This window comes from Lissotriton vulgaris, chromosome 7 (assembly GCF_964263255.1).
Source record: "Lissotriton vulgaris chromosome 7, aLisVul1.2, whole genome shotgun sequence".
Lineage (NCBI taxonomy): Eukaryota > Metazoa > Chordata > Amphibia > Caudata > Salamandridae > Lissotriton > Lissotriton vulgaris.
In genome coordinates this window covers 705,378,891-705,406,790 of record NC_141695.1, presented here as the reverse complement: position 1 = coordinate 705,406,790, position 27,900 = coordinate 705,378,891, and the positions used below count along the sequence as shown (strand labels likewise).

The following is a 27,900-nucleotide window of genomic DNA, read 5'->3' as shown; positions in this document are numbered from 1 at the left end:
GAAGAAATAGAGGGCCCCAATTTTACCCTTTGCCTCCTTTATCATAGATGATGATGACCAAAGATGTATCTAGCACACCAGATGCTCCAAGAAGTATCCAGGCGGTAGTACTCAAGTTCAAGAATTTAGGTCTGAGTAAACAGTCATATTTTCAACCTTTTCTTAAAAATCTGTTTAGACCCTACAAGGCAAAGGTTATGGGGAAAATTATTCCAGGTAGAGAAAGAGAAAGAGCGACCAACAAAAATAAGTTACTGTAGCCCTAGTGATAATTTCACTGCAGATCCTGGTCCATCATATTGATATTTTTCAGAAAGTCATCCTCTACTTCAGTTAAAAAGAGTCTTGGTTCATAATCCTACGGAAAAGCTATATTTCAATCCGTTGAAGAGGAAACAGTGAGTGAGGTGTGTCTGGAGTTCACTGTGCACCGCCCAGTTATAAACTATGCAACTCTTCTTGATATTTTGACTCAATACACAACAAAAATAGACAGTGGTGGAAATGGTCAATGGTTAATGGAAGATTCTAGGACACATAGCAATCAGACTTATTGGAATTTTGTGAATGTGCCTTGTTATGTCTGTAGCAAGAAATTAATTGTCTTCAAATAACAAATTGGCTCGTCATATGTAATTTTGATCTTTACCATGTCATTCTATTTTTCAACCAGAAATGATCCGTTCAGCTACACCTTTTCCTCTGGTGAGCCTCTTCTTCATGTTTATTGGATTTATACTGAGCAATGTTGGGCACATCCGACCACACAGAACCATACTAGCATTTGTGTCTGGAATCTTCTTCATTCTTTCTGGTGAGTAGTTTTCATACCTATTGTAATACTTCAGAGTGAAGGTTTATAATCAACTCATTATTTTAATTTGAGGCTATTTAATAATTGATAAAAGAGTTGAGCCATGTGGAAGAAACATAATGAATTACATACATTATTGAATGATAACTGTAGTGTGAAAATATTATGTACATTTAAATTACTAATCATAAGCTTCGTACAATACTAAGTGCATCTTCCATTTTATGTAATCCACATCCCCATATTTGAAAAGGCTGTTTGAGTACTGGCAATCGTGGTTATGTGTGGACTTCAGTTGGAATATGTGTTTAAGCATATGAATGAATGAATGAATGACAAATGTATAAAGCGCAAACTCCTGCCCAAGGGTGTCTTGGCGCTGAAGAGATGGGTACGGCTACAGAATTGGTTAACCTTGTAGCGACTCTTGATTCCTTACATGACAAACACCGCTCCTAATCCTGAGAGAAGAGCCAGGTTTTCAAGGTTTCTCTAAAAATAGATAGCGAGGGAGCAGCATTGAGTTCCAAGGGTAGGCTATATCAGATCAAAGCCGTGGTCCTAAAGAAGCTCTTCCCACCCCAGGTTGTTCTCCTGAAGGGAGGGACTACAAGGTTCCTGGCTGACCCTGATCGTAGGGTCCTCCCTGGGATATACCTTTTGAGCTTCTCCTTGAACCGAGAAGGTCCTAGTCCCTGCAATGATTTGTAGGCTAGACAGAGTGCCTTAAACCTAACACGTTAATTAACTGGAAGCCAGTGAAGGTTCTTCTTGGCTCCTTTAGCTGATTCACATTTAGGAATTTTAAAAAGAAATCGAGCCAACGCATTCTGCAATGTCTGAAGCTTTTTCAAAGATCCCACTGATAGATTGAGATATAGGCTATTACAATAATCAAGTCTTGAAATTACCAGCAAGATGATTACTGTTTTCAGAAGATCTGACAGCAATAATCTTTAAAACAAAAATTACGAGCCTCAAGGAACAAGAGGACGCCGATGTAACTTTCTTCACTTGATCTTTGAGCTTCAATTCATCATAATGCAGAAATCCAAAATTTTTCACTTTGGTTACTGGTTTTGGGAGAGGCCCAATTCAGGAGGCCACCATTCGGGCATTCAAAATTATGCATTATTGCCAAAAAGGATAACCTCAGTTTTTGCAGAGTTTAGCTTCAGGCAAATATTATCCATCTGTTTACTAACATCACTCATCAGGTTCTAAACACTTGGCCCGAGTTATTCTCCTGTTTCGCCAGTGACACCATAATTTGTGTGTCATCTTCGTCATAGGCTAGGGAAATACCAGATGTTTTAACAAGTTCAGCTAGCGGCGTGACATATCAATTGAACAATGTCGGGCTCAGTGATGAGCCCTGTGGGACTCCGCAAGGCAGGGAGAAGTACTTTGAGGTGAACTTACTTAACACCACTCTGTTGCCTGTTTGCTAGGAACGATTGAAGGAGATTAAGTGAGGCACCCTCTATCACCAGCTTCTGCATACAGTCAACCAAAATATCATGGTTGACCATATCGAACGCCGCCTAGAGATCCAATAATTTCAAAGCTGCAGTCCCTCCACTATCCAGAGTTTCTCGAATTTCCTCAGTGACTACCACCAAGGCGGATTCTGTACTATGATTTTTCCTGAGCCTGAATTGGGTGTCATCCATCAGACGGTTTGTTTTCAATATATTCGGATAGCTGCTCATTCATGACTTCCTCTACCAACTTAGCGGCAAAAGGAAGTCTGCAATTGGGAGATAGTTATTCAAGTTCAGGGTGTTTATCCTTTTTAAGAAGAGGCAGAACAGAGGCAGATTTCCAGTGCACGGGGAATGCACCCTCTGAAACCATTATATAGAAAATCTGTGCAGGTTGTTGTACCACTTGCACTGTAATCATATGCATCCTTTTTGGTGGACGTGGGTCTTGCGGAGCACCAGATTTAACTGAAGTGATTAAACTCCTGAGTTGTTCTTCAGAAGGTACCTTAAAAGCCGAGAACCTAGATTGACCTGTCGCTGCATTTGGAATTTGAACCTCTGACTGTATAGATGTCCTGCTTGAAGAAAATGTATTCACAATACTTGCTACTTTCTCTTGAAAAAATCAGGCAAGAACATCATAAAAATATTGACTATTCACTGCTGAATTAAGATTGCCTGGTACTAGCATTGTTTTATGACTTGAAAAGGGGTTTTATTTGAATCACATGCTAATTTTTTCTGGCCAGAGTAATTGAGCGTATCACACAGTACAATATTCTTTCCCCTGTCTAGCTGTCTTCTGGTATCTCTGGGAAGTATGGGTGATAAATAATTCAGTTCACCCATCTTTTGTAAGAGTTACTATCTTTTTATTCCACAAAAACGCACAATCCTATACTCTAGGGATCTTCCATGAACCTTTCCTTCCATCTCAGCAAAAGATTACGCAAACCTGTCACTTCCTGTAGAGACTGAAAAAAGGTGTCCCATTCTGTTTCCAGAGGCATGCATGCAGAAGAGAAAAAACATGTCAATATGAGGATCCATGTCTGTTTTTTATGACCGCCTATCCTTTCCCTCACCTCACATTCCTATGTAACTACGGATAACTAACTTCGCCCTTCCTTCTTGCCAGAGTTCTGCCAGCATGCCATCTGCTACCAGAGATAGTTTGTTCTTTCCTGAGAGCCATTTCCCACCGATTCAGGAAAGCTGGTTAATCTAATTACTTTACCTGTCATAAAGGGAGCCTGACAGAATTAGCCTGTTGACTGTCCAGGCCTGATGCAAATATGGCCATTTTGTTTACAAATTGTCTTTCTAGCACATTTATCAGATATTCATGTTCCACAAGCAAATAGATTTCTGATAAATATTCCAGGGCCATACTCCTAGTCATTCAAGAATGTCAGTGTATTCAAAAGTAACTTTTATTCTTTAAGCAGGTCTTGGTGAAAATGAGAAGCTTTTTAAACACTATGCAGTAAATAGACATTGTCAATACTGTTGCTGCAGAGATTTGACAATTTAGGCATGGCATTTATTTTTTACAATACACAATCTGACCTTCTGAGATCAGATAATTCAACTATGGATGAGTTCGTTTGTATTAAATATAGGCTTTTAAACATATCAAGATAGTTTACGTTAACATGTGGTGGCTACATCGGCTAGTGCAGTTCAGGGCTGCAATGTAATTCCTGAAGCTATTTTTTTAATGTCGCGTGTAGGCGGTGTGATTCCACACTGCAGGGTAACTGTGACAAATGACCGTTATGACAGTGGTGGTTTTGTGAAACGCACTGTGGTCTTACAAAAGAGTCAGAGATGCCAGTTAGAGATTACCACTACTTTCATATTTTGTGGTACAGAGCACATGCATTGGTTTGACTGTGGCACCTCTTGATGTGGTGCTATTAATTCTTCATGTGGCTTCCAGTACTATCTGCATCTGGGTGACTTGCTGATCTTCTTCATTGAGCACTCCCTCCACACCTACCTTTATATTTTTCTTTCAGCCCTCTATCAGAGCTTCCTCTAGTCTACTTCTTTCCCAACACAGAGTTGAAGCACTATATGAATGTGTTAATAACTATAATGAAGAAAACTGAAATTCTCTTATTTCCCACTTGCATTTTTTCCCTTTCTTCTCTGACACCCTTTGTCTACTCACCCTCTCTAAATTCCTGTACAATACACCTACATAATCTTCTTATCGCTCATTTCATTGACTATTCTTGCCTCTCCACACAAGCTTATATTCTCTCACCACTTTCCTTTTGCCTTTCCCTACATCCTGGATTCCTTTGTTCTCTTACGGCCTTCAGAAATCTCAAACTGTGCAGTGAATCATTTTTCTAATTCTTTCCATCAATTCCACTAGCCACTCATCTATCAAATACAACACTTAATGAAAAAGGCACAGCAGTAATACATGAACACTATGGTGTATACGCAGAGAAGCAGTTTCCTTTCTCATATTTCATTGTTAAATTAAATTTATTATTTAATTTGGAAGATTTGGTTGGTGCAAGTACTGAACCCACTCACAACGTATCTTCAATTATTTAGATGCTGGATGAAGTATACGGATGAAAAAGAGGACATCATCCTCCTACCCTGTTCACACAGCAAAATTGGTTGGATTGAATGTATGTTTCATGAATCATGTGAGACAACCTCAATCGCAACTAGTCTCAGAAACGTTAATACTTAAAGCAGGGGTTTCCTTGTATTCTTTTGACTAAGAAGGTCTTTTTGATCCTCAGGAAGATGTAATTTATTATCTTAGGGACCGATTAACAAAGGCCAATTTACATGTGTAAATGTACTCTTACCTTTTGTAATAACTTTACTAATTTTGACTATTCACCATTTCCAAGTGTAAAGTTACTACAAAGTATAGATATACTTGTCTCCACCCCTTGAATTCGGGCAGTGCAGTCTAATTAAGTGCAAAGTTACTACTAGCAACATTTTACACGTAAACAGCCGTACGCTGAGGTCTCCAGTACTCAGGCAAATTTCTGGCTATGGTAAAGTATAGGGAAATTCTATAAAGTTTTTGGGTTACATATTAATGTAAATAAATGGCATATGTTTATTTTAAATGTAGAACTAAATAAAGGAATGCCATAACGCTATTAACTTAATTTTTTAATTAAATATTTAATTATTTATTTTATTTGAGGACTTATCAAAAAAGCCAATGAAAGTCAAATGTTTATATTTATTTATTATGTTGTAAAAGTAAAGTAAAGCTATGTGTAGAATCAATTTAAATGTACAGAATTATTTTTAAGTGCAGTTGCAATTATTTTTAATTAGAAAATGTTATAAAAATATTTTAAAATAATTTTCATTATTTATTCATCTATAATATTTTACCAGTAAATTAAATCAATTAATATTTTTTTAAAATTCGAAATAAATGAATTTATTTTAACATTATGTCCTATCAGGTTGTATTTTAACTACCTACCTATATTATCTTCTTTGGCTATGCCGCCACGGAAAGGCATGTTTCCGCCCACATTGTAATATGACTGGCGGTGTCTAACAGACACCGCCACCATATTGAACCCTAGTCGACTGGATGGTAAAGCGGCGAAAGGTCTTTCCATCCGCCGCGGACCCCCCAGCCGTAGTAATATGGCGGGAGGTCTTTGCTGCAAGGATGGCTGGCGGATCGCCCCCGCCGGGCTGGTGGTAACTACCCCTGGCCCGGCGGGGGCGATCCGCACGCGATCCTAATGGGGCCCCAAGTGTTTGCTATCTGCTTGGAAATAGTACAATAGGTGATACGAAAAACAGTAGTTTAAAATAGTTCAGACTGCATTGTTTGCTCACCAAGCTTGAAAAAATTTAAATAGATTCCCAAAATAGAGGTCTTAATGTTGTACCACATTATCGACGTTTAAATATTGCCCTTCATAAAAAGTTGACTCAGGAAAATGCACTTAAACTGTGTTAAGTATTTAAAGGTAGACATAAATTTTCTGTACTTAACACCATATATACATATATTGAACATATACTTACTGCTTGACCATACATTTTAAACTTCACAATATAGTGGGCAGAACAATAGTTCTGTCCTCGATATATTGGTATGTTAGCAATTGATTTGCTCATGAAAAGCTTCATAATGGAGCTGTATTTCCCACTGATATGGCATCATGTAGGCTTGAATTACCAGGACATTGATAATAAAATTAAAAGTTGTTCAGTACAGGTGTCCACAAATTATATTTTGCCTATGGAGCCCGAAATCCTTAACATGCCACTGTAGTAACCAAATTGACCCTATGTTTTGCATAGCCTGAGTTCGCACGCAAAACCTTACCAAATAAGGGTACAAGTGTCATATTTTATAGAAAGTACCATATTTTATACAAAAAAGTTATCCTAAAATCCAATAATATTGTGTTTATTAGAGAGAAGCATAACGTGTATAGTTTGGATATTGACCACAGAATATTGCCTGATCCCTTTTACCACTTTATAGAACCATATGAATACAAATAAATTATTTCTTTCACAAGCACGAGTGATTCAGAGCAGTTATACCATGTCAACACCTGTGATGAAAAAACTTATAACATTGCTGGAGACATTTACCTTCGTTTAAATGCATTTAAATAAATGCAGCCAAGTGATTAAGAGCAATTGACATGGATGGCAATGCATTCGCTGCAAAGTGTTTATACCCAGCTGAAATTATAGGCTCTCGCCATTTGCTTTTTCACTTCAAATCAACCCAGAGGGCATTCATCATCTGCGAGTTGATGGACTGAACTGCGATCCTCTGTCGCATGATGTTAGTGTGGAATAACAGAAAAGACATGGTTAATGAGTTATTTGTCAATATAGCCTGTATAGGTGTAGTTTAATATTTTTAACCTAGCAAGATTTATATATTAATTACATATACTTATTATTCTTTACTTTGACGCAGTTCTTGGTGTTTGGAAGTGGAATGCTGTGAAAATGTTGTAGCTATAATCAGAATCTAGGGCGTACTAAGAGTCTGGCAGAGAGGATACTATGTTGCAAATGTGGCAGAACCCTGGTATATTAAATGTGCCATAAATGATAATGCATTTGTAATACAATGGACGGGATTGCCGCCACGTGTGACGGACTATCTTGTCCACTAAACTATATATATAGCCCTTTGTGTGTAGGTGTGCATGTTGTTACCTTCCTTCCTTATTCTGCCTTTATCAGTTTTGTATTTGTTTCCACTCTAATTTTTTTTGGTTTAAATATGTTTATTGAGTTTTAACATTTTCGAGAAAGTGTGACAAATATCTGCTCAAATTACATGTATGCACACATTTGCACAGTTAAATATACACCAGTGAGAATCTGCATAGCGAGGGTATGCCTGTCTTATATTGTTCTCACATCACATATCATGTATCTTGTGTGCTAATGCTTTAACAAATAGGGGATGCAATAACTGGGGCATTTTTGTGTTGTACCACTTGACCCATGTGACTGCCCCCCGCCCGGCCTAGTTCCCCGCTGTCTTCTTCTTGGTGCGCTCTACTAATGTGTGTGCTTCTTATCTCTGCTGAGGGTATGTAATCCTAGCCGCGGCTGAATGTACTGATATAACATGACCTGGTTATGTATGTGAGGTGCATAGCGAGCGGGGCAGTACAGCTCCCTGTATTGCAGGATTCTCGATGACGGCCAGTGTGCTCAGTGCGGACTACTTGGTCCTGCTATTGTGTTTTTATCTAGGAACCAGAATCAATATTGCTATTTTATGCCCTTGTACGGCTATTATCAATAATATCCCTGTAATGGCATAAGAATCAGATCCATATTTAAGTAAATCGCCCTTGCAGTCCAAGGCACGGCAAAAGCTACTTCCTTGGATTCCTAGAAAGCACAACGAGTTCTTTCGACACATCAAACCTCCAGCAACCTGGGAAATCCCCATTTGCTTTGTTTTGATTTGTAATAGAACTCCTGCGAACACTGTAAGAACGGCCAGTTCTTAGTGACATCTTTATTGACGTTCTTATGTCCAAACCTTACGTCAAACTCGGCACCTTTCAGGTATAAATATACCAACCTTGCCTTAAGCAAACACACAGTGGTGGTTTTGGAGCAGAGCAGCTATCTACTTGCCCAAGAGCCCAGCTGATGCGAGAGCCCACGGATGCTGCCCCTCCTCTTTAACGCGCTGAGAAAGATGCTGTCTTTTCTCCTGCCGAGAAAATCCAGCTCTGGCGTTTCCAGCCTACCCTTGCGGGTTGCTGGGATATCAAGTCCTGAGGAAAGAGATACCAGACCTCCTACATTCTATTCCTAAGGTACAGTGCTGAATAAACCCTTAAAGAGAATTCTTGAATCAGATTCTTGGCAAAACCGACTTAACTTAAACTGCTACTTACTTACTCCTTCCCACGTATTAGGCTTAGGTCAGGTACACCGGGGTAGGTGTATTTTAGAAGCACCAGTTGAGCACGTTAGTCAATGTATATATGTATGTATATATTTTATCCATTTTAAAGTATCTAATGGCTAAGAAACCATATCAATGCTTTTACAGTATTATTTTATAATACTCCTTTTACTGTACGTACTTCACTTTACATTAAGTATTGCAATTTTGGCAATTCATTTCTATTGCATTAGAAGGAAGACTGCTCAATAAATAATACCTTTTATTGAAAACGCCCGTCTCCCTCTTCTCTGCACTCTGGTGAAACTAAGAACGCACAATTGACTGAGTGAAATAGCTGTCTATTGTTTTCACACAACTCTAGAGATTTACTTTTATTCTGAGGGAGCAAAGTTGTCATATTATATGGTTGTCGGAAGCTAATCCCTTCTTTGTCTATCCAGGGAGGTTTAACTCCTCCTCGTTTATTCGAGAAAGTTTCTAGTGACCTCTGAGCTAGCTGACAAACCTTAAGTCTAATATAGTCAGTAGAGACCTAGTCGACCTCAGTCCTACGTCTACACTGCAGAATATATTTTTCCAATGCGCAGAGCCTATTGGGAATATAGGAACTACACTACACTGCTAATCAAGAGCATCATGTGGGAGTCCTGGGTGCCTCTGGATCGTCTTTCCCTTAACTCCGACTATCCATCAGAATCGCATCCCACACTGCCGCCAGCAATATGCGTAGGCCCCTCTCGTATGGCCATCCATTAGTGGACGCTGCATTGCCTCTGTAGGTCTGCGTCCCAGCGTTGCCTAAGGATGTCAGTGGCTGTGCCAAGTGTACTTGCAGGGATTCAGCAAACCACTTAGTAAGGTATCTGCCTGCGCCCAATTCGTGAAGATACTGAATGGTTGGATGGGTCATGGGCTCATGAGCCATGTCCCCCCACAAAGCACACAGTGCCTGCATCAGCGTGGCATATAAGAGGAATTGGCCTTGCTGTAGGCCATTGTCTCCAGCCAGTGTGTGGAATGGCACTAGTTGTTGGTCCTGATACAGGTCTCCCAAGGGTCTGCAGCCCTGCCGCCACCCAGGCAACGAGTTCCTCTTCGGAGACTGCACACTGGTGGGTTGGTGTGCCAAGTATGAGTAGGGAGGGGGCATATGGTGTGGCCTCTTTCATGAACTTTAGGCTCCGACGGAAACATCTGTAGGCAAATGAAGTCAGGAGCTAAGTCGGAACTACACCCTTACTACCGGGGTGAAACAAGGCCAGGTTGTTGTGTGGCAGTGTCCGCCAACTGCCAGCCACTGATCCAACGAGCCACCCACTGCAGTTGTGAAGCCAAATATTAGTGTTCTATGTTCGGGCTAATCCATCTCGGTCAATGGGTAGGTACATTTTAGCTAATGCTACTATGCTACGCATACCATGCCTTATGAATTGTCTCAGGTCCTGTTCTACAGCGCGGAAAAACAAGGGTCTGATGTATGTTGGCAAGTTTGTGAAGTGATAAAGCAGCTGAGGGAGCACCACCATTTTCAGGAGCGCTATATGGCCTATGGTGGCTAATGAGAGGGTGCACCAGAAATACATCTGAGACTCACCGCCGTCGGGGCCCGCGCTAGATTGCCTTCCAGAAGGTCTTTCTGCTGGCGATAAATACGGACCCCCAGATAGCGGAAAGCCGAGTTTTGCCACGGTACCGGTGTACCAATTCTGGATCTGGATCAGGGGTCATCTATGTGAAGGGATACAAGCCCACCTTTCCCCAGTTTTCTCACAGGCCTGACATTGAGGCAAACTCTAGAAGTGCCCTTTCAATCGCTGATCAGGAGGTCATCCGCATACAGTGAGACTGTGTGTGTACCGTCACCCAGGGGGTACCCCATTCTATGCTAGTCTGGTGGAGTGACATGGCCAGTGGCTTGATGCAGAGCATGATCAGCAACGGGGAAGGGGGACATCTTTGCCTGGTGCCAGGTGCCAGGCTCGATTGGAATCACCTGAGATATGTAAGGGCCTGTCTTGATTTTGGCTGTGGGTTGCGTGTACAGCAGCTTAACCAGGCCCAGGAAGTTTTCCTCCAGCCCATACCTGCCAAGGGCAGTGAATAGAAAGCTCCATTTTAGGGTGTTGAACGTTTTCTCCAGGTCAAGAACGAGGCAACCTGAGTGTGCCCATCTCCCTCTGGAGTAGTGGGCCACCCTGAAGAATCCGCGTATGTTCAGCAACGTGCAGCGAGCAGGGACAAAGCTGTTTTGATCTGCCTGCAGTAACTGCGGCACCAGGGGAGCCAGCCTGCAAGCTAGTTTTTTGGCCAACACCTTAAAGTCCATATTCGGCAGCGCCAGAGGCCTGTGGGAGCCCAACAGCTCTGGGAGCTTGTCTGACTTGAGGAGTGAGACCATCAGCGACTCACGAAACGACTCCGGCAAGACAGATGACTCCTGTGTGCTGAGGTACACGGAAAGTAGGGCCAGGATTGCCTAGAACGCTTTATAGTACTCGGCGGGGAAGCTGTCAGGACCGGGCGCCTTTTCAGTCGCTAGGGGCTCTATGGCCTCCTGCTCCTTTAGTTCTGCTTGCTGCTCTGCCGATACTGTAGGCAGCAGCAGCGGGGACAAATAAGAGTCTAGTTTTGGGGGCGCTACCTGAAGGGCCGATTTGTACAATTTAGCATGGTGGGCTGTGAACTCATTGTGAACTTCATGCTGACCAGACATTAGGCAGCCTGCCGCCAATCACAGCGCAAGGGCCTGAGGACGTGCATGCTCCTGCCTAATCAGTCTCGCCAGCAACCTACCCACTCTATCTGCTGCTGCATGGATGCGGGCTGCATGTGTAGCATAATTTATACATCACAGCCATTCCATGACTTGCGCATGGTCATGCTTCAGCTTATCTAGCGCATGCTGAGGGCCAGTCACGTTAACTACATCTGACTCTAGCTGGATGAGAGTATTTTCAATGCGTGTGGCTTCTTGGTCCAATTGTCGGCACAGACTCCAATTGAGTCCCATACATTGACCCCGGACTACCGCTTTACATGCTTCCCATACCACACCCGCATCAGGGACGGAATCCGTATTTGCGCCATAATATTCTTCGATAGTAGTGGCAACCAAAGCCCTGAAGGGAGGGTACTCTAGTGCTGCAGGTTATAGTCTCCACATGCGGGCGAGCAGTACCATGTGCAGATTGTGGTCTGAGTGCGTGCGGCCTAGATACTCTGGGTTCATAAGTCAAGAAGTGCCGCACTACCTACAAATCAGTCAATACACATATGTAGTCTGTGTGGGTGTGAGTATTGTAAGTATAGGCTCTCCCGTGGGTGTAGTGCCCTCCATATGTTGGCGAGGCCTAGTCCCTTAGTGTTTGATGCAGCAGTTGTGAGTTGTAATGGTGGGAAGGACCTGTCTAAGCTTGTGTCTAGCACTACGTTGAATCTCCCCCCAGTAACCAGGGCATGTCGCACCAGTGGGGCAATATGCTAAAAAGCGTCTGTCTGAATTCTGCCTGATTGGTATTTGGGGCGTAGATGAACCCTAGGATAATCTGTCTCCCATTCAGACTGGAGTGCCCAGGAGGATCCAAATGAGGGCTCCCCTAGCATAAGAGAAATAGCCCATAGCCAATACCTGGCCCCTCCACCTGTATTGGAGTTTACAAACCTCTGGCTGCACTGTGTGTTTCCTGTAGCATTGCTATGTGGGCAGCATGCTGCCTTATGTAAGCATATTTTTCATATCTACGCACTGGCGTATGCATACCTCAACATTCCAGGTAACTATGGTGGTAGTGAGGACTGGAAGCAGGCGCAGGAGGTACAGCACTCTTGGACAGGCCATGGGTATTGTGCATGTATTCTACGGGGTGCATAGTTGGCAGTTTGTGTGATACAATAGCGTCCTGTGAGTCAACTAACGGGGGATAAACATTTTGCTCCACAACTTAAAATGAGCAGAGGGACAACATGTCGGCACTTGCCAAATGGCAAGTGCCGGCTGTGCAAGCCGCTCTCTCCATGGGGGGGGGGGGTGGTTGAGCTAAGGCGGTTAAAGGTAGTAGGTCCTGCGGGTGCCTGGGCCCTATTTCAGTTTGTGGGTGGAACTGCATAGCGGCAGGCATTTTTTATGTAATATGTGTTTTACGATTGTGGCCATGGTCTCTGGCTGCAATGTATAGGGGACGGTGATTCAGATATCATCCTGATGCACATGCATTGTCTGTGAGCACAAGTGGTCTATATACTGGTGTGATTAAGCTTGGAATCGCGCAGGAGCCTCTAGCAGGCATCATATTAAATCATCAGCGGCTTGCAGAATCACTGTTGGATGTCTCTGTGAGTCCTCGCCAGGTGGTCGCATCGCGGATGAATTTTCCTCACATGAGGGAGCGCCCCGAGGAAGCATCCAAGAACCCAGTGACTCCAACACTCCACATCGTGGCCTCCTTCCTCAGTGCCTCCTGCTGCTCCTGCATCATTTGCTCCCGATCAGGGACTGAGTGTCATTGTGTGGGGGATTTTCTGACTCTCCTGTAATTCTTTCTTTGGCTCCCCCGGGTGCCTGAGGCAGTCTTGCGAGCACCATCACGCCTGCTCGGCGGAGTGAGTTGTCCTGTAGCTTCCAGCCAGTTCCAGGTAGCTTCAGTGGCATTAAAGAAGTGAGTGAAACATTCTGTGATCACCCACAGTCACCCAGGGAAGAGAAGGAAGTAATGGTTACTGAGTTCACACATTCGTTTCTTGGCCGCCAGAAAAGTAGTTTGTTGTCGCATAGTCCGGGAAGAAAAGGACTGATGCATTGCCCACTTTGACTGTTTCCATCTTACGCACTTCCCGGAGCACTGCGTCCCGGTCTTTCAAAATGAGTAGCCAAACAGGAAGGGCTGCAGTCCAGCGCCCGGTGGCAGGTGGCCAGAGGGCACCCTGTGAGCCCTTTCTACTGCAAAGAAGGGAGACAGCATGTCTGTTGGCATCAGGGTTCTCAGCCATTGTTCAGTGTATAACACTGTGTCCCGGACCTCTGAGCCTTCCGGCAGGCCAACGACATAAACATTGTTGTCCTCAGAATCGTCCATTCTGTGCTCCAGCACATGGAGTTGCTCGGTAAGCTCTTGTACCTCTGCAGATGTGGTCTTCAGGGCTGAGAGGGCCTTCTCTAGTTCTGCCTCCATTTTGGTTGCTCTGCCCTCTAACTTACGGTTGTCTGCATGCAGCAAGGTGAAGTCGGGCGTTATCTTGTTGATGCAGCCCTCCAGGGCAGAACGGGTCTGTGATAGCAGAGTCCTAATCTGTTCAACCGCCTTGAGTACTTTGTCGATTTTGGACTGCAATGTGGAAGACCCGGTGGGATCTGTCCCATCCTGGTCCAGGGCAGATTGCTTGGCGGTGTACGTTGGCGGCGTAGCTGCCCTGCCTGTCCCAACATTCTACCTGTCCATCCTGCTGTTTGTCCGCTATGTATAGTTTTGTAGCAGCCAGGCTTATTGAGTCAGCTGGCATCACAGGCATCAACGGTGCAGCACCCAAACAACCCGGGGCTGAGGCATCCCTTGCGCCTTAGGCGACCAGGCCGGACCTCGACACAGCCCCCGAGCCGAGCCGGACGTTTGTGCATTTTCAGCTATTCGAGTGCAGGGCCACTTTCCCTCGGGCCTCTCTTGGTACTCTTCCGTCCCGCAGTATGTCCCTGGGGGCACCCGACCAGTGCGACCTTGCTCGCCAGTACCGCATGGCCATCAGTTGCCTCCTCTGGGTACTGGCTAGCTCCACTATTGATGCGGTGGCTATGTCCGCCTGGCTGGGCAGCGGCTCTTCCCAGCCCTCTGGGTCTACTGTCCTTCTGTCGTGCGTGCCGCCTCTCTTCCTCGCCAGCTGTGGGATGGCATCGTTGATGGGCAGGCCTGGGCTCAACACTGCTCCCGGGTCCCGCTAAGGTCACTCTAGGTGGTGTGTCCGCCTCTATGGTGCTAGCCCATGGCCAGATGCAATGCCCCCAGTCCACGCTGTACGCCGGGGGTGCTGTTGGTAGCGCACGTTATGTGGCAGTGGAGAGGGGGGAGGGGAAGGCCCAGATGCTGGAGTGGGCCAGAGTCAATCGCTTTTTCCCCCATGCTCCTTACCTCCCGATTTGCCTCTGCCCGCGATCACTCTCCACTTCTTTCGTCCTGAGGTCGCCGCCGACTCCTCACGACCGATGCAGCACTACGGCGAAGACGAAGGCAGAGGCTCTGCCGTGTCAGTGCCTCCACCCGCCTTCGCGAAACGGCTGTGGGTCGCTTCGTCTGCACCCCAACACTAAGTCCGTATGACCAGGATCACAACCTGTCTCATGTTCGATTTCTCAAAGGGTGCGCTCCGTTGTCTGCTGCACCATGACCATACTTAAGTGGGGAAAATGCCATCTGCAGACAGATGCTTGTGGCGGATAACTGGGCCCTGAGCGCGGAGCTGTTTCAGTGCATGCTCTCCATCTTGGCCAGCAAGGCATACCGCCCCTTTGTTTCCACTGTAATAAAATAGTTTTCATGGTTTGTCACCCTTTATTTGAATAATCTTCCAGAATTACTGAATCTGTCCTGCCTTGGTACTGCAGGAGCATCTCCTAATGGAAGTTTTCTGTCACTTTCTTTCACTAATATTCACCCCCTCTATTTTTATCGTCATCCTGTTTCATGTGACTCATTTTATCTTGATGTTGCCACCGACTCCACTGGATGCCCAATGTATGTATGTATGTATGTATGTATGTATGTAGATATGTAGGTATGTATGCATATGGTATTTCTATAGCACAAACGTAGCCAAAAAGCAGCGGAGAGCTATACAGGATCAAAGATAAGCATAACATCAATGGGGAGAAGTAGTTGGGTTGTGGATGTCTAATGCATTGTCCTGATGGATACAGTAATGTTGTTCAAGATCCGGGGTGCTCTAGGAATGAATTTAAGTAAGTAAGTAAGTAATATATTTATTGTACATTTACTTAAAACCTTTACAAAAATGATCTCTTATAAAACTGTAAAACTTCAATCTAAAAGGCTAGTAGCCACATTTAAGAACACAGTAAAAATTGCAAAGAGATCAAGTCCTCCAGCCTTGGTGGGCCACAATCCAGATTCTTAATTTTTTGTAAGCGGAGATTTAGCAGCAGTTCAGAAGGTAAGATAACCTCCCTGGTCAGAGTCTTAGCAGCAAAATGAGGGAGACGATTGAGTACAGGTTAAAGTGCGTAGTGCAACAATGACTTTTATGGCTCAGTGCAAAGTGGCCGAGATTAGCCCGATAATGGTTTTCTTCGAGTGCTTAGTACTTGGTGTAATAAAGGCACTGTTAGAGACTTTTGCATAGTGGGTCAGCGGGCCGGATCCATCCGGCTCCAATGCCACTTCTCAGATAATCTGGTTGTATCTTTTTTAGTCTGAGATCAGCAGCAGTTAAGAATTCTACCAGGCAACATCTTAGTTGAATATCTTCACCAGAGAAACTTGCTAGCACTGCTTGCCTACAGGACCGTATTTGTTTCTTGTTGAAGAATGGTCTAAGTAGTGACCAGCACTCCTGCATTAATTCCCTGCACATGGCTATGATGTGCACTATGTCCTCCTCACCTTCCCCACAGAGTCGTCAAATTGCCGGCTTCGGAGGGCGTCCCCACAGAGGCAAGTGATATGCATATGGCAATATGCCTAACCGGAATCTCAGGACCTTCTCTTTTGTGATTTTAGAGAAGTTAGATTGGAGGTGTGCTTCGGGGGTCACTTTGCTGTAGGATTGTATAGTGAGCCAACAGTTTGTGCGTTCTGACATGATTGCTTTGTCTTGTATTATAGATTCATTTTTGACAGTGTCATCAGGGTCCCTTTCCAGGGACCCTGATGATTCCCAAAGTTGCTGTACACCCCAGCTGGTCCAGTGCAATGTCCAAGAAATGTCTAGCTGGGCAGGTCTCTGAGGCTTCTAGTCCCTTCCACAGGTAGGAGTTTAGCGTTTGAGGCTGCCCTTTTTTAATTGTGTACCAGGTTTAACGAAAGCTCCTTTGCGGGCCAGCTCTTGTTTTTGATTCCTGAATTCGATCCTCATTTGTGCCGGAGATGTATATCCTGGCAACCCGTAGATCATTCTCAAGGCTCTTGCAATGGTGCCGTTCAGTGTTTCCGCATCTCACCCTCTCATGGCTTTGCTTCCATGGGTGATTGATGGAATTAGTTTAGCCTGTATCACCCTGGTCAGGGGGAAAAATCTTGGTCCAGTGGTCTTATTTTTCAGATTTCTTAATGCCACTGCCATCATTAATCCCCTGTTTTTTCAGGAATGAATTGTCACTGTTGCTTACTCAGAGTAGCGGTTTCCTCACTCTTATCTCACCCCATAATTTCAAATTATTATTTTATATTGAAAATCTTCTTGTTGCAACACTGAAACCATTCACCAGGCACCTTCCGTTATTCAAGTACTAGGTGTTGAATGACATGAAAACATGAGACGGGTCATCATTCTCTTAGCTTCTTTTTTACAGGGAAACTATTTTGATTGAACATTCATTCCATGAATCATGCAAGACAACTTCAATGACAATGAGTCTCATAATTGCATGAGTGCATAGGTAGTGCATGGGTGATAGCATGAGTGCATGGGTAATGCCTGGGTGATTGCATGAGTACATGGGTAGTGCTTGAGTGAATGAAAGAGTGTATTGGTAGTGCTTGGGTGATTCCATGAGTGCATGGGTAATGCCTGGGTGATTGCATGCAAAGTGTCTGGATGATTAGAAGAGTGCATGGGTAGTGTATGGGTAATTGGAGCAGTGAATGGATAGTGTCTGGGTTATTGCATGAGTCGATGAGTAGTGCCTGGGTGATTGGAGGAGTGCAAGGGTAGGGCCTGGGTGATTTTCAAAGTGCTTTGTTAATGACTGAGTGATTGCATGAGTGCAGAGGTAATGTATGGGTGGTTGCAAGAGTGCTTGGGTAATTCTTGACTGATTGCATTAGTTTTTGGGTAATATCTGGATGATTGCATGAGTATACGGGTATCCATCAATCAGTGGTATATAGAGCACACTACTCACCTGTGAGGGTCTCAAGGCGCCGGGGGACGGTCAGTCGAAGAGCCAGGTCTTGAGGTCCTTCCTGAACGTGTGGAGGGTTGGGGAGCGTCTGATGTTGACCGGTAGCTCGTTCCAGGTTTTGGCTGCGATATAGGAGAAAGCTCTCCCATCGTCTCTGCGCCTGCGGATGCGGGGGACCTCTGCTAAGGCGAGGTCGGCGTAACGGAGGTGTCTCTTGGGTACGTGAAAACATACTCGGTCATTGAGGTATTTGGGCCCGATGTTGTTGATGGATTTTTAGGCATGGGTGAGGAGTTTGAAAGTGATCCTCTTCTCGACGGGGAACCAGTGGAGGCTTCATAGGTGTTGGGCCATATGTTCATGGCACGGTGTCCCTAGGATGAGCCTTGCTGCGTGTTCTGGATGGTTTGGAGCTTACGTAGAAGAGTTTTGTTGATTCTGGCGTAGAGGGCGTTGCCGTAATCTAGTCTGCTGGTGATGAGTGGGTGGGTGACGGTTTTTCTGCAGTCAGGGGGGATCGACTTGAAGGTCTTACGGAGGATGCAGAGGCAGTTAAAACTGGTGGAGGCGACCGCGTTGGTCTGGCGGTTCATGGAGAGGGAGGGGTCGAGGATTATGCTAAGATTCCGAGCGTGGTCAGTCGGGTGGGTGGGCTCCTGAGGGTGGAGGGCCACCATTTGTTGTCCCAGGCGGAGGTGCACGGCCCCAAGATGAGGACCTTTATCCAGCTGTCCTTCATCCAGGCTGCTACGTTTCACATTCCTTCCTGGAAGCCGAGTCTGGTGATTTCTGGGTTCTTGACGAGGGAGAGAATGAGTTGGGTGTCGTCTTCGTAGGATACAATGCTAAGCCCCTGCTGTCTGACGATGGAGGCGATGGGGGCCTTGTAGATGTTGAATAGCGTGGGGCTTAGTGAAGATCCTTGGGGTACTCCGCGGATGGTGCCAGTGGGGTCACAGAGGAAGGAGGGGGAGTCTGATTCTCTGGGTTCTGCCGGAGAGGAAGGATTGAATCCAGTCGCGGGCGGATCCCTGTATTCTTGCGTTGTGGAGTCTGCGGCTGGTGTGCGATGTGAGACAGTGTCGAAGGCTGCAAGAGGTCTAGGAGGATGAGGGCCGTGGTGTGTCCCTGGTCTAGCAACATGGGGATGTCGCTGGTGGCTGAAAGGAGGGTGGTCTTGATGCTGTGGTTGCTGCGGAAGCCAGACTGGGAAGCGTCTAGGATGCAGTTTTTTCGATGAAGGCCGTCAGCTGGGGGTTCACAAGTCTTTCGGTGACTTTCGCTGTGAAGGGGAGGAGAGAGATGGGCCGGTAGTTCTTCAGGTCAGTTGGTCGGCCGTTGGTTTCTTGAGGAGAGGTTTCACCTTTGTGCGCTTCCAGCTGTCTGGGCAGATGCCGGATCTGAGGGAGGAGTTGATTGTTCGTCCTAGTTCGGGTGCGTTGACAGTGGCGGCCCTGTGGAAGATGTGCGGGGGGGGCAGGGGTCCATTGGGGCTCCTGAGTGCGTCTTCTTGATGGTTGAGGAGATGAGCTCGACTGATGCAGGGGCCCAGGAGGTGAGGGTCAGCTTCTCGACTGTGGTGGGTGGCGTGGTGCTGTTTTGTGCTCGCTCACTGAAGTTGTTGTAGAGGGCCTTGATCTTCAGGTGGAAGTAGGAGCTGAGTTTGTCGCAGAGTTCCTGGGAGGGTGTGATGTCAGGTGAAGTGCAGGTGGTTTTTGCAAACTGCTGAATGATGTTGAACAGTTCCTTGACGTTGGATGCGTTGGTCCTGACTTTGTCTCTGATGAAGGTCCTTTTGGTGTCCCTTATACGCTGGTGGTAGTCCTTGAGGGCACTCTTGTGGTTGTTCCATGCTTCCTTGGTCATCTGGTTCCTCCAGGTTTTCTCCAAGCGTCTGCAGGAGCGTTTGGCTTCTTGGAGTTCGGTGTTAAACCCGGTGGCCCTCAGCGGGCGTTGATTGGCAGTGCGGCGGAGAGGTGCCAGCTTGGCGCAGCAAGAGACCCAGTAGTGTAATTCCCTGGCTGAGGAGTTAGTGTTGGTTGTAGCCTTGGGGGGGTCTTGGAGGAAGGTGAAGTGCAGGTGCTCCTCGGTGACCTTATTCCTGGTCCGTCGCGGCGGGCATGGGGCGGTCTTGGGTGCGGTGGTGGTATTGAACTTGAAATGGATGCATTGGTGGTCCATCCAGAGGAGCTGGGTGGTGTGGCTGAAGTGGATGTTAGATCCCCCAGCGAAGATGGGGTCAAGGGTGTGGCTCACTCTGTGGGTGGGGGTACTGACGAGCTGTTTCAGTCCTAGGATGGCGAGGTTCTCGAGGATGGTGGTGGAGGTAGGGTCCTGGCTGTTTGCAAGGTGGACTGTCAGGTCCCCTAGCAGGATGCAGTTCCTGGAGGTCACGGCGTGGGGTGCGGCAAGCACGGCAATGGTGATTGTGGGCTGGGCGCAGGGACCAGGCAGTCTGTAGATGAGGGTGCAGCGTAGTGTGGTCCTGGGGTTGGTCTGGATCTGGAAGTGGAGGTGCTGAATGTGGAGAGTCGGAGGAGGGTCTTATGTGCCATGGCGAGTCCTCCTCCCGGGCGATGTGGGCGGTCCTTTCTCTGGATCTTGTAGCTGTCAGGGATGTCGGGGGTGGAGGTGCAGTCGTCCAGGTTTATGTGAAGAATGCGACCTCGGACGTCGATCAGGTCCCATATCTCTACGGCATGTCGGTGTAGGAAGCGCACATTGAGAAGGATGTAAGTCAGGGTTTCAGAGGGTTGTTCTGTCAGCGGCCCTCCAGTGGCAGCGGGTGTCTCGTCCACTGTGAAAGACCTTCGGCAGTGTCCGCACGAGAACTGCCCATGGGTCATGTTGGGCAAGGCACTTACACAGTCGGCGTGGCCCCCAGGGTTGTAGCGTGGAGGGTGGCTGAGTCGTAGCAGTGGGGACCAGGAGAACCAGGGTTCCTGGTGCTGGTTGAGGTCGGATCGCGGCCGGGTCGGGTCGGGTCGGACAAGGCGCAGAAGGGCTTGCCTTAGGCGCGCCAGTGGCGCAACCGCACATCGGTCGCCAATATGTAGGAGAGGGGGCGGGAATAGAGGTGGAGGCGGGAGTGGGGCTGGGTCAGGGGGCGGGCGGTAACTGGCCAGGAGCGGCTGCGGAAAAAAGAAATACAGGGCAGAAGCGCTAAGGGCGCTTAACATAGTAATGCACAAAAACACTGTTTAAGACTCACAATAGCCGAAGCGCTAGGAGCGCTAACAACTGTAATGCTGAAAAACACAACTAAAACCACAGATAAACATGAATAGAGGCGGGCGCAAGGCTCAAACTCTTCTGCGGAGGAACTGCAGGTGTGAAACAACCGGCGGAACTGCTGCGGAGAGTTCTGCCGAGACCGCAGGTCAAGGCTTTACACGTGCTCCCCCGCAGCAGTCTCCATTATGTTGGGGAGGGGGGCGGTAGTAGAGGTGGAGGCGGGAGTGTGCCTGTGTCAGGGGGAGGCGGTAACTGGCTGGGAGCAGTGGCGGGAACAAGAAATACAAGGCAAAAGCGCTAAGAGCGCTTAACACAGTAATGCACAAAAATACGGTTTAAGACGCACAATGGCAGAAGCGCTAGGAGCGCTAACAACAGTAATGCAGAAAAACAACTAAAACCACAAATAAACCTAAAAAGAGGCGGGCGCGAGAATCAAACTCTGCTGGGGAGGGACTGCGAGCATGCAACAACCGGCGTAGTTGCCGGGGAGAGTGCTGCCTGGACCGGAGGTAGTGCCTGGGTGTTTGTAAGAGTGCAAGGGTAGTGCCTGGGTTATTGCATGAGTGGATTAGTAGTGCATGGGTGATTTCAGGATTACATGGTTAGTGCCTGGATGATTTTGTAACTGCATGGATATTGCTTGGGTGATTGTGTAAGTACATGGGTAATGCCTGGGTAATTACATGAGTTTATTGGTAATGCCTGGGTGATTGCATAAATGCATGGTTAGTGTCTTGATGATTGCATACGTGCATGGGCACTGCCTGGGTGTTTGGAGGGGGGTAAAGATAGTGTATGGTTATTTTATAAGTGCATGAGTAGTGACTAGGTGATTGGAGGAGTGCATGGCTACTGGCTCGGTAAATGAAGGAGTAAATGAGTACTGTGTGCATGATTAGAGGACTGCATCTGTAGTGCATGGGTGACTGGAGCAGTGCATTGGTAGTGCCTGGGTTTTTGCATGAGTAGATGAGTAGTGCCTGGGTGATTGCTGGAGTACAAGGCTAGTGCCTGGATGATATATTATTGAATGAATATTGATTGGGTGATTGTGTAAGTGCATGGGTAATGCCTGGGTTATTACATGAGTTGGTAATGCCTGGGTGATTGCATGAATGCATGGTTATTGTCTTAGTGATTGCATAAGTGCATGAGGACTGTTTGGTTTTATGGAGGAATGTAAAGATAGTGTATGGTGATTTTATAAGTGCATGGGTAGTGACTGGGTGATTGGAGGAGTGCATGGCTACTGGCTGGGTAAAGGAAAGAGTAAATGAGTACAGTGTGCATGATTAGAGGACTGCATCGGTAGTGCATGTGTGACTGGAGCAGTGCATTGGTAGTGCCTGGGTTTTTGCATGAGTAGATGAGTAGTGCCTGGGTGATTGCTGGAGTACAAGGCTAGTGCCTGGATGATATATTATTGAATGAATATTGATTGGGTGATTGTGTAAGTGTATTGGTAATGCCTGGGATATTACATGAGTTGGTAATGCCTGGGCGATTGCATGAATGCATGGTTATTGTCTTAGTGATTGCAAAAGTGCATGAGGACTGTTTGGTTTTATGGAGGAGTGTAAAGATATTGTATGGTGATTTTATAAGTGCATGGGTAGTGACTGGGTGATTGAAGGAGTGTATGGCTACTGGCTGGGTAATTGAAGGAGTAAATGAGTATTGCCCGGGTGATTAGAGGAGTGCATGCGTATTAGACAGGTGATTTGAGTAGTGCATGGGTTGTATCTGGATTATTCTATGAGTGGATGAGTAGTGCCTGGGTGATTGGAGGAGTGCATCGGTACCACCTGGATGATTTTGTTATGTTATGTTATGTTATGTTATGCGTTTTTATTTGGCGCACAGATGCTCCAGCTAAGGAGCGTCCTGGCGCCCGACAAGGCAGCTGCACAACACAACTAAACAATAGACAAACAGTGTAAACGAACTAAGGGAATAAAAAGGTTTTCACCGCACGGCGAAAGGAAAGCAGATCCCTCATAGCACAAATCGCCGGGGGCAGGGAGTTCCACAGGACCACCACGCGCACTCGAAACGAACGTCCTCCAGCTCTACTCCGCTTGAAGCGCGGCACAACAGCCAGTTCTAGGTCCGCAGATCTTAAGAGTCGAGCTGGCTTGTAATGAGCGAGGAGGGCCATGAGAATCGTTGCTGGGGATCCCTTCAGAATTTTATAGGCGACACAGAGGACCTTAAACTGGATCCGCTGGGCCACCGGGAGCCAATGCAGTGACCGCAGGGTACTGGAGGTAGGACAGAATCTTGGGAGGCCTACCACCGCTCTTGCTGCGGCGTTCTGAATCCGTTGTAAACGCCCAATCTCCGCCTGATTCAGACCAACCAGTAAGGAACTCGCATAATCCAGCCTAGAGATGACAGTGGCTTGGATCATGAGTTGCCTGGTGGGGGCATCGAAAAACTTAAGCACTGGACGGAGCCCGCGCAGGATGCCAAAACAGCAGGCCGCCGTGCGTTTGGTATGACACACAAACGTAAGGGAAGGGTCCAGCCAGACCCCGAGGTTCTTAAGCTCGGCGACTGGGATGGGAGCAGGACCCAAATCCCCAGGCCACCATCTCTCTCCCCAAAGATCCGGCTGTCTGCCAAAGACCATGACCTCGGTCTTACTAGCGTTCAGCTGGAGACAGTTGGACGTCATCCAGCTGGCGACCGCCCGCAGTCCTTGTTGAAACCTGGGGGCATCGACTTCGGCATCCCCGCTGATCGTAACCGCTAGCTGGGTGTCATCGGCGTATGACACCATCGTCATACCCCATTGCCTGACAACCTCAGCTAGCGGCCTTACGTACAGATTAAACAACGTAGGACTCAGCGAGGAGCCTTGGGGGACCCCCAGGTTCAACGGATGGAATTTGGACTGGTAAGGTGGGACGGTCACGCTAAAGGCCCGGTTGGCTAAAAACGACCGGAACCACTGGAGAGCGATACCGGTGACACCAGCCTCCTCTAGGCGCCGCAGAAGGATCGGGTGCGAGACGATGTCAAAGGCAGCGCTCAGATCTAATAGCACAAGCGCTGCCGTTTGTCCCGCGTCAAGCACGGAGCGGAGGTGCTCCACCATATAAAGCAGAGCCGTCTCCGTGCTATGACCAGCCCTAAACCCATTCTGCGTCGCGTCGAGGATATCTGCGCGGCGGAGATGTTCCGAGAGGACAGCATTTACATGCGCCTCCGTAACCTTAGCCGGCCACGGCAAGAGTGAAATCGGCCGATAGCTCTCAGGCTTGCTGCCGTCCAGGCTGGGTTTCTTAAGGATAGGCCGAACCATGGCTCGCTTCCACTTCAGTGGAACATCGCCGGATGTTAATGACGAGTTGATCAGAGAACATAGCGGTGAGATATCATGTACCGCTAGGTCTTTGAACACATCTGGGCAAAGTGGATCCTCTGGGGACCCAGACTTCACTTGACGGGCCAATGTGTCTAGACTATCAGATGTTAAAATAGGAAAGGAATGCAATCCCTCAGATGGTGGCGGCTTAGGAGATGGATTAGCCGAGGGAGTGGCCAAAGGAAAGGCCCGATAAATGGCATTCACCTTTTCCAAGAAGAACTCTGCCAATTTTTCACAGTGCTCAACAGAGCTCTGGTACGTCGTTGTTACCTTTTTGGCAGTAAGGTCTTTCAATACCTTTAAAATAGCCTTAGACGGGTTCGAACTAGTCCTGAATTGTGCAGCATAAAATGCGGCACGAGTTCTGCATACCGCCCGGTGATACACTTTCACAGTAGACAGGTAGAGAACTTTCTTCGTGCTGTTGTAGGCTTTACGCCAAGCCCGCTCTGCACGCCTACAAGAGACCTTCAATGCACGCAGTGAGTCGTCATACCAGGGGCTGGCTTTACCGGTCCCAGTTTTACAGCTTACCAAGGGAATAAGAGTGTCCAAAGCCCTAGATACCCAATTACAAAACCTGTCATAGACCTGATCAGGCGACCCCGTGATGACAAATGGGTCAGCCGATAGGAGGTGGAAAAACTCATCCAGCTTAAGTTTGTTCCAGCGTCGTCTTGGAATCGAACACACCACTGGCTTAGGTTGAATAGCCGGAGTAGGGCAATGGATCTGTATCAAATAATGATCAGTCCATGCTAGAGGTGTGTAGCTGGTAATGCAGGCTTCCGTAAGATTAGTAAAAAACGGATCAAGGGTATGACCCCCTGAATGGGTGGGCTGTGCCACCAGCTGAATCAGCTGGAGCGCCTCAAGATCTGCCACAAAACTGGACACCGAGGGGCTGGTTAAGTTGTCAAAGTGCAGATTTAAATCTCCAATGATGGAAAAATTGGAGCACCCCGTAGCCAGTTCACTAATGGCGTCCGGTAGCGCCGCTCTAAAGGCCACTTCGCTCCCCGGGGGCCGATAAATCAAGAGCCCCGACAGGGTGAAGTTAGGTGTAATAGCTACCTTGAACATTGCACTTTCGCAACCCGGGATTTTTTGACCATGCCACGTACAAGAATAGCAGGATTTAACAGCGAGAGCTATTCCTCCGCCTCTAGAAGCTCGGTTTAAAGTGGATACCGAGTATTCCGGCGGGAAGGCCAGATTGACAACGGCCGTGTTAGTGGATAGGTATTGTTTGGATGATTTTGTAAGTGTATAGGTAATGCCTAGGTGATTGCATGAGGGTAGGACCTGATTAGTCAGTCCAGCATTTTGACTTATTCTGTAATGACAGCCTGAGCCCGGTGTTTACGTTTGTGCTTTCCTGAGCTCATCTAACACAGTTTTGTCTCATCAATGGGATTATCAATTTACCGAAGACTTGGATATTTATCCTGAACAAAAAGTACCGAATAGAAGATAGAAGAACAGATACCAGTCTGTAATCTACTGTGCGATCTGTTTTGGATTTAGCCCTGCCGAAACCTGTTGGGGTGAAACGCGCTGGCTGTGGCTGTGTGTATCCCTCATCCTTTTGAAAAAATAAAGAAGAAGTATCCACATCGGAGATTGTGAAGATTCATCATTCTTGGCATATTGTATACAATTTTTTGTGTACCTCTCTGTGTTTTGTTTTATCTATGTATTTGAATTTTTTGAATTTGAATTTGAATTTTAAAAACATTTATTAAGCGCACATATACCTAGCGGTTTCTTGGCGCTGAGGATGCAGTTGAACCTAATGAAGGAGGTACAGAAGGTTAAAACGGAAATGCTTGCAGGAAAAGATGAGTTTTGAGCGCCTTGCTGAAGTCAGAGTACAAGGGTATAGATCTGATGGTGGGGGGAAGGGAATTCCAGAAAGTGGGACCAAGTACAGCAAATTTCATCCCTCCCATCCTTTTTTTCCTGGAAAGAAGAGACTGGGTGGAGGAACGGAGTTCTCTGACCGGGGTGTAGTTTTTGATTTCGGAATTTAAAAAAAAACTGGTGCAGTTCCGGCTCGGGCCTTAAACGTGTTGCAGCCAAGTTTGAAGAGGGCCCGCTCTCTAATGGGCAGCCAATGCAAGTCCTTTAGTAAAGGGGTGGCGTGGTGTAATTTAGGGAGACCATGAATGAGGCGGGCGGCTTGGTTCTGGACCAACTGAAGGCGTCGAAGGGCATAGGCCGGAACACTATTATACAGGATGTTATTTATTTATTTATTTATTTATTTTTTGCATTTATAATGCGCGCAGATACCCACAAAGGGTTTCCCGGCGCAAAGAATGGAAGGCTAAAACACAGAAAGCAACAGAAAAACAGCCTATTCAAAGACCACGATTATTTATCAAAGAGCCAGGTTTTAACGCCTTTCTTAAAACTGGCGAGATTTTCCTCCCTACGCAAGACTAAGGGAAGGGAGTTCCAGAGAACTGGTCCCAGATGGGAAAAAGACTTTCCCCCCATACGGGCCAGTTTAAATCTAGGAACCACAAAGTTAGCTCCATTTAAAGAGCGAAGGTTGCGTCCAGGAACGTAGGGCCTAACCAGTTTTTGCAGGTACTTTGGTGCGGTCCCTGCCTTGATCTTAAACATATAGGTCAGCGCTTTGAACCGAACCCGGTTCTGGACTCTGAGCCAGTGCAGGTCCTTTAGGTGCTTCGAGATCCTAGCTGTCCTAGGGATCTTACATAGCAGCCTGGCTGCGGAGTTCTGGACCAGTTGAAGCCGCCTAATCACAGCTAAATTGGAACCCAGATATAAGATGTTACCGTAGTCAAGCCTAGATGTAATCAGTGCATTGACTACGGTCTTCTGGGTATCCACAGGCAGCATCCAGATGATCTTCCGCAGCCATTTAAGGATGGTGAAGCACGTACCAGAAACTTTGTTGACCTGCTGTTTCATCGATAAAGAATCATCGATGCATACCCCTAAATTTCTAACTTGGGTAGCCGGGCTGGGAAAAGCACCCAAGGATGGCGGCCAATGATTATCCTGCCACAGATCTCTCTTTTTACCTAGGAGAAGAATCTCCGTCTTCTCCCCGTTGAGCTTCAGCTGATTTGTTGACATCCAGCTGAAGACTTCGTGAAGACCCAATTTCAACGCAGAGGGGGATGAAGGCTTTGAGTTGGTAAGAGAAAAGATAATCTGCGAATCATCCGCATATGTCATGAGTTCTAGACCTACTCGCTCTGCTAGATCGGCAAGAGGGCGGAGATACAGATTAAAAAATAACGGGCTCAGAATTGAGCCCTGAGGCACGCCATGGGGTGAAGGGAAGGTGTCTGACTGAGCCTGTGAGGACGAGATCTGAAACGTCCGGTTGCTCAAGTAGGACGCGATCCATTCTAGCGCTTTCCCTCCGACACCATCATCACTCAGCCTAGCAAGCAGTATGTTGTGCGAGATGGTGTCGAAGGCCACACTTAGATCGAGTAAAACAAGAGCAACCGTTTG

At 46.8% G+C, this 27,900-nt stretch overlaps 1 protein-coding gene across 1 annotated transcript in view; it reads left to right on the top strand.

Moving 5' to 3' along the window:
• Positions 1-27,900, top strand: part of CACNG5 (calcium voltage-gated channel auxiliary subunit gamma 5) — a 438,933-nt gene that overhangs the window by 321,109 nt on the left and 89,924 nt on the right. The window contains exon 4 of the mRNA XM_086928775.1: positions 674-814. Within this exon, the coding sequence (XP_086784901.1) occupies positions 674-814 (141 nt within the window). The remainder of the gene's footprint in view (positions 1-673; positions 815-27,900) is intronic.